This window comes from Eubalaena glacialis, chromosome X (genome assembly GCF_028564815.1).
Source record: "Eubalaena glacialis isolate mEubGla1 chromosome X, mEubGla1.1.hap2.+ XY, whole genome shotgun sequence".
NCBI lineage: Eukaryota > Metazoa > Chordata > Mammalia > Artiodactyla > Balaenidae > Eubalaena > Eubalaena glacialis.
In genome coordinates, this window is record NC_083736.1 from 64,923,307 (window position 1) to 64,930,801 (window position 7,495).

At 49.7% G+C, this 7,495-nt stretch overlaps 1 protein-coding gene across 1 annotated transcript; it reads right to left on the reverse strand.

The window, feature by feature from the left end:
- Window positions 1–266: 266 nt before the first annotated feature.
- Window positions 267–4,106, reverse strand: SLC7A3 (solute carrier family 7 member 3). Its single transcript, XM_061178248.1, has 11 exons — window positions 3,722–4,106; window positions 3,235–3,393; window positions 2,895–3,072; window positions 2,585–2,697; window positions 2,237–2,459; window positions 1,915–2,054; window positions 1,718–1,820; window positions 1,306–1,472; window positions 975–1,141; window positions 535–643; window positions 267–397 (listed from the first exon to the last, which is right to left on the reverse strand). The coding sequence occupies exons 1-11, from the start codon at window positions 4,089–4,091 to the stop codon at window positions 267–269; spliced, it is 1,860 nt and encodes a 619-aa protein (XP_061034231.1). The 5' UTR covers window positions 4,092–4,106.
- Window positions 4,107–7,495: the final 3,389 nt, after the last annotated feature.

Below are 7,495 nucleotides of genomic sequence, written 5' to 3' on the forward strand. Positions count from 1 at the left end.
GAACAAGACATAGTTTCTATTTCTAGTTTCTTTTAATAATAATTTTTTAAAAGCCAGTGAGCAGCTACAGATACAGTTAAAAAGTAGACGAGTGAAAAAAAGAAAAAAGACAAGAAAGAGCAGACACATCCTTCACTCCACAATAAATACAGAGCTCTATCTGTGTTCCCCCACCAACATCCCATGGGAAGCCTAGCTCTCTGTGTGGTCAGGAGTACTCTCCATTACTGTGCAGGGAGAACAGACAGCATTCAGGTGTGATGATGTCAAATCGAATGTGTACAGGCACTGCTGAGATCCAGGTCTACAGTTTTGGCCCTAGACTTGAGTGGGGGTTGGTCACTCTTAACCTCTTCCAGGCTGTGCTGCATCCCATAGCCGAAGTAGATAGCAAACCCTAGTAGGGAAAGGTAGCTGTGAGGTAGGGAAAATAGTGGCCTGTAAAGGCTTAATAGGGCTCCTACTCGAGACCAAGAGGGAAAGGAGGCGGGAAAGGAGACCCGAGAGGCCTACTCTTCCCAAGTGGATACCTACCAATCAGCATCCAGACCCCAAATCGGGCCCAGGTGCCAGCTGTCATCTGCATCATAAGGTAAATATTCACAAAGATGCTCACTAGTGGGAGGAGAGGCAAAGCAGGTACCTGGGAACAAAGCAAAATCTTCTTTGTACAGACCACAGGGTGATATAGAAAGAGATCCCTAACCTACTCAAGCCAGGAAAGGGAGAGTCCGACTCCTACTCATGCTGTGTATTTCAGTGTCCATTCATGTAGTGTACCTCATATGGGACTCCAAGAATATGCAGAATTTGTGGAAATGGAACAGGAAGGGTCAGAGAAGACATCTTTGGCCTAGGTATCTCCTATACCTCTCCCTTCTTGTCCAATGAAAGAATATGTATGAGACTGCAAGGTATCTGGAACCTATTCTTCCAAGATGGGTTGGTGGAGGGGAAAAAAAGAGGTCATTTACCTTGAAGTGGAGTGGAGTGGAGCTCTGTGGCTGTCTCCAGATGACTCCAGTGATCCCAGTAATGAGCGTCAGGAGCAGCACAAACACTGCAATCCACACTGGGTCTCCAGAAAGCAGTGGATTGGACCACTGGGCCAGCACCAGGCAAAGGACACTCAGCAGTAGAGCTTCAAGGGTCAAGTTGAGAAACATCAAAACCAGTTCTTGAGAGCAACATATTAAGACATTAGGCACCCCATTCCAAGGAGGGTCACCCACTCTCAGCCACCAAATGCCACACACTCCCCTCCTTCCCATCGTGCTGACCCAAGAGAAAAATGCCAATGCTCACCAAGCAGTGAGGAACAAACATAGACAACTTGGCCAGAGAGTGGAGTGGGGATGGAGTTGAGTGGACAAAATAGTCCCTGTAGGGTCAGTTTCTCTGCTTCATGGATCTTCTCCTCCTGCAACTCCACTTCACCTTCCTCATTCCTCATCTCCTGGTCAGGCTGATACCTGAGACAAGAGGAAGATGGCAGTATTAAGAACAACCCTTAACCACGATACCATCTTCTCCCAGGCAGCTTAACCTTCCTCGTCACCATTACGGGTAGCCACTCTTTTTGGCAGGGAGGGATATCCATATTCCTCAAGGAAAGTCAGGATGATGAAGGAAGAGGAGGAAGGAGGAGCAGATCCCCATCACTCCTCATCTCAGAATCAAAACCCAAACCACAGTATGCAGAGGAAAGGAGTCTCACCTGAGGATGAGAACACAAATAGCCACCAGGGAGTAAGCAAGCAGGGTCCCAATTGACATGAGGTCCACCAGATCAGTGAGTTCAAAGAGGAATGCCATGAATGCTGAAATTGATGGGCAGAAAACATGAGCGAAGGCAAGAGCAAAGTGAACGGAGTTGGTGAAACAACGAGGGGAAGGGCAAAGACGAGTTTTCACCTGCGATAATGCCAGAGACCACAGTGGCCACGATGGGGGTGTGTGTGCCGGTGTAGATCCGGGCAAGGACGCGAAACAGGAGGCCATCCTCTGCCATCGCGTAGATCACCCGAGGCATGGGGAACATAGAGCCCAAGAGGCTGGAGAGAAGTACGCCCAGAGCGGCGTTGACTGGGCATCTCTCTCCTCAAGACTGTGAGCTTAAGGAGTCTCCACCTTCTGCTCACAGCCGTTTTAGGGACTTCTCAAGGGGTATTCTCTGGTGTGGAATGCTATCACCTGAGACTCTGACAGCAGAGGAGAACAAACATTTGACACTGACCTGGTAGAAAGAGCACAGAGGGATCCGATGGCTACAACATAGCGGGCAGGGGCCCATCCAGTATAGAGAAAGGCCTCAGGCAAGGGGCTCTCGGGTTGAAGCTGGTAGTAAGGCATCATGAGCGTGAGTGCCGAAGAGACACCAAAATAGGCCGAAAAGCAGACGAAGAGTGAAATCACAATGCCTGTGGGGATGGAACGCTGGGGATTCTGGGCCTCTTCCCCTGCAAGAAGGGGCACAAGGTTCTGAATCAGAGAAGCAGGCTCACTCCTCTACCACTCCAACCCGCACGCCGCCTGAGCACACGCAGATGCCCAAGCCCCAGACGGAACGGAATGACTGTGTTACCAGTGGTAGCAATACAGTCGAAACCAACAAATGCATAGAAACAGGTCGCTGCTCCACGGAGAATCCCCTCGAAGCCGAAAGGCACAAACCCTCCAGAGCCCAGAGGGCCCAAGCTAAAGTGAAAGAAGGGATAGAAAAGGTAAGAGCGTGTTCAGCCAACTCTTGTTCCTTTTCTCTAAGGCCCAACTACTTAGCTGGGCCTTCAAGGCCTAGGCTCCCATTCCTCCCCACTGCCAATCCAGAATCCCTCAGCGCAGATCCCTCTGTTCCCCGTCATGCTCCCAGCTCTGCATCTCCTGAATCTCCTAACCTATAGGTGTCATTGAGTCCAGCCACGGCCAGTTTGTAGTCCTCTTCTGTGAGCTTCCAGTTGTGCAGATCTCCCTTAATGAAGCCAGAGATGATGACAAAACCGAGAACCAAAAGATTCACCACCGTGAACACTTTGGTAACCAGGGCCGACTCACTAGCGCCCAGAGCCAGCAATCCTGTGGGAAAGAAAGGCCTCAGTCCAAGCTTTGTTCTCCTTGCCTCTAAGTGCAGACCTTTCCTTCCCAGCTTCTTCTTTCTCACTGCTCTCACCTCCACAAGCTCCCAGGCCTGGTCCCCACTAGCCCCACCCCCGTCACTGTCCCTGTCCCTTGCCTCACCGGTGAGCAACAACACAAGGCCCATAGCAAAAAAGTCTGGATATTCTGCGAGGACATGGGGAACGTGCAGTGAGATGCTCCCCTGCAGGGTCTGAGAGATGTGGTTCCCAATCAGGTTGTCAAAAGCTGAGCTCCAGGCCCGGGCCACACTGGCTGTACCTGGTGGACCAGAGGCAGAAACATGGGGTCAAGTTTCCTCTCTCCTCTCCTCCCTCCCCCAGACCAGTCTCACAAGAATACCTGCTATTTTCGCCTATTCTTACCTTTTAAGAACCAAAGCCAGTCAATTAAGGACACCAAGACAGAGGTAAGTAGAACAAACAATTTCTCCACACCTTCAACCCTCCCAGCCCCCCAACAAATACACGCATTTATGGATACTTAAGTCCTGCGAATGATGAACACCTCACTTCACCATTCCACCCAGATTTCCTGACTCCGTGCCCCTTCACTGGCTGTGCAGTTCCCCCCTGCCCCACCATCTCACCGATGACATAGGAGAGGATGAGGTTCCAGCCAGTGGTGAAGGCCCAGAGTTCACCCACAGTGACATAGCTGTAGAGATACGCAGAACCAGAACGGGGAACCCGAGCACCAAACTCCGCATAGCACAGCCCAGCCAACATAGAAGATAGGGCGGCCACCAAAAAGCAGATCACAATGGATGGTCCTGCTTTATCTTTGGCCACCTCGCCAGCCAGGACATACACGCCTGCACCCAATGTGCTGCCCACACCTAGGGCCACTAAATCCAGAGTGGTCAGGCATCTAGCAAGGCGAGTCTCAGCCATGCCTGGCTCCAGTGTACGTCTGCGTACCAGCTTTTGACCAAATCTGCAAACCGCCTGCCACAGCATTCTAGCTGGAATTGAAGAGGATGCTAGGAAGGATCTGGTGAAAAACAAGACAAAAGACCTTCAATAGGGCTCATTATCCCTAAGCTCTAAGAGTGAATTACAATACCCACTCCACCAAGTAAAGGAGCTGGGGGGGTTGGGGGGGGGATGGGAGGAGGATGTTGAAGGGACAAAGGCAAGTCACTTTTCCTCTAACCTCAGTTTCTTCATATGCAAGTAGGGAATAACAATACCTCACAGGTTTGTGGAAGGACTAATTTCAGAAAAGGCATGTGAAAGCTCCCTACAGTTCAGTGGCCTGGCACCTAGTAGGTGCTCAATCAATATTAGTCTCTTCTTTCTTTGGCGGGGAAACTATAGCGTTTATCCTAGACCCCAACCCAGGAGCCAGAGAAGCTCAACTGTGTCCCTTCCCTGGCCTGTGGCTCTTTGGGGATTAAACAGAACTCAACCCAGGAAAGGCCAGCAGCTCTGGGGAGAACCCCATTCTCACACCCAATATCCACATTCCTTTTCGGCGCTCGCCCCCAGGGCTTCAAATAAGCAAGGTTCCTAGATCTCCCGGAGGGAGGGGGGGACCGACCTCGGCTACAGATCAAAAGTGAGCACCGACTCAGTTCCATCCCTCCCCTCCAAGCCCACACTGTGTAACTGGCGCTGCCATCGCCCAGGGGGGTAAGCAAATGTTCCCCCACTTCCTCCCGCCCCGCAAGGCTGACCAGCAAGCATCCAGTGAGGCGGGGCTTCGACATCTAAAGATTTGGAGACGCCCCCCGAGAGGGGCCCCTGAGCAGCCAGAAATTGCTCACACCCGAGAGGAGGGGTTCCGCCCTATGCCCCGCGACTCAGCTCCCAGTTTCTTATGCCCCCATCTAGAAAACGTCTGGGGCTGAGGTGGAAATGGGAGCCTTGGCTCCCAGGGCTGGGGTCTCGCCAGCAACAGGTCATGGCCGTGTTGATGCAACTGCATGCCATGGTTGCCAGAGAATCCTAGGTATGCCCAGACCCTCGCCCGCCCCCTCCGACACACGTGTCGGCCCCCAACGCTTACCGGGGAGCTGTCGCAAGCCCAGGGCGCGGAGCGTCTCGGATAGGGCTCGGTGAGGCTGAGTTCACCCGAGTTGGGTTGGGGCTGCCGAGTTCGGTTGCTCAGGCTTCAAAGCTGCTGCTTGGGGTCGTCGCGCGCCAAGCGCCCGTTTTATACACCGGGAGGCGGAGCCGGTAACGTCATGGAATCCCACCCCCAATCCTCCTCGCTACACAACACACACACACACACACACACACACACACACACACACACCCCTCCTCGCTACACAACACACACACACACACCTCTCTCTCTCTCTCTCGCCCGCCCTCCCTCCCTCCCTCTCTCTCTCTCTCTCTCTCTCCCTCCAGCTTTGCAAAAGGGATTGCGTGGGGCCTGACATTGCTTCGCACTTGCAAAAGCAAGACCAGCGTGGCAGGGAGCGAGGAAGGGGGGAGGGCAGCCTTTTCCCATTCTCCTCGCTCAGCGTCAGAGCCGGACAATAAGAGGCTTCCTGGCCTGAAACCCCAGGGGATTTTCTACCTTTGTGCCTTGATAGTCAGAATCGGTGATTGGCAGGAGTGGGGGAGGGGGGTGAGAGGTGGAGGGGAAAACAGCACCGGGGAGTCTCCAACTCAACTCTCATTCTTACTAAGCTTTCTTTTCTACATGAGGTTACCTCACCCCTGAAATCTTTCCCAAGGACCCTACCAGATTGTGGACAGCCATCTGACGCCAACCCCTCAGCCCTGACCCTCAACTGTGGGTGTTTCCTAATGCAGTCAGCAGGAGAATGGAACATGATTTCAACCACCACCTGTACACAGGTGATTAATCCCATCTAGATTTCTAGGCCCCAATCTCTCCATAGTGTACCTCCAGCTACCTATAAATGTTAAACTAAATATTAACTATGAAATTCTGACAATATTGAAATATTAGAGGAGGGAGCTTATTTAATTCCATTTTACTGATGAGTAAACTGAGGCTCAGGGGCATAACTTGCCTGACATACACCATAATTATTTGTTGACCACCTTACTGGTAAAACCTGGTGTATTGGACTTCAATACCGGCCTCTATGGGTACCATACCTCATTTAAATGCACAAGAAAAGGACGCATGGCAGCAAGCAAAGCCAAACCAGGAGAAGCACCAGCATGGAGACAAGCCCTTTTAGGCTAGCAGTTTCTGGGAAACAGAAGAGGAGCAGAAGAATCAAAGAAAGATCACACCGGGTGTCAGACCCTAAAACCCCATCCAGCCTAATCAGTTCTTAGAACGGAGCACCAAGGGTTGTGAAGGTGTGGTTCTCTTCCACCAAGACATCTCAGGGATTAAGGATGGGCCTAAATATCCTTGTTTCCTTTAAATAATCCATTATGAATACGTCACCAATGAATCTATCTAAAATATAAATCCTTTTTGAAGTAACTGGTAGTTTCAGCTAGGTACAGCTCCGTTTTGGCTTTCCTTAAGTATTCACTGAGCACCAACTATGTGTATAGCAGCTAGCATAGCAATGAAGAGACTACAAAGGATACAGAAAATAAAATCCTGGCCCTGGTAGTCTTAAAAATCTAGTTAGGGAAAGAAAACACACACAGTACAATTGAAACTGTATTACCTAGTGGTTAGGAGTGCAGTCTTTGGAGTTAGACCTAGGTTAAATTTCCAGCTCAGACACTGTGTGGCCTTGAGCAAATTACCTAACATCTCTGAGCCTCAGTTTTTGGATATAATATACACGTTTCACAGGGTTGTTGAGATGCTTAGATGAGATTATGAAATCAACTCTTCCTGCCTGGCACATGGGAAGTATTCAATAAAAACTTAATTCATATTCAGAATAATACTTTAGTGTGTATGATAATTATTTGGTTACTTAGATTAGGTGATTGATTCAATTATGAGATTAATCGACAAATTGCTGCTGTAAATATTCAGGGAAAGAAGTCCTTGGTACAGACTGGAATATATAAAGAAGGCCTCTTAGTTTGCAAGGGGTTGAGGCATGAAGTAAAGTCAGGGTCCCATGTAGAGACCAGCCTAGCATGTGCAGGTTAACAGTGGACTTAATAGGCATTCAATTATTCAATAAAAACTTGATCAGTTAATTAGAAGCATTAGGAGGTGCTCTCCAATTCTAGCGTTCCAAGATTTTATGCAACTCTTCTCATTCACCTACCTATCCCTTTCATGAATTTGTAGAATTCAACCATATTTCCTTCCTCAGCTTTTATTTTTCCAGAAGTTCCATGATGTCCTCCACCATTATGGATTTCTCCAGCTTCATTATCTCTTTCTTGTGGTATAATGGCCAGGTGCAAAACATTGAATTTTTTTGTTTGTTTTTATTATAAAACAATTTAAC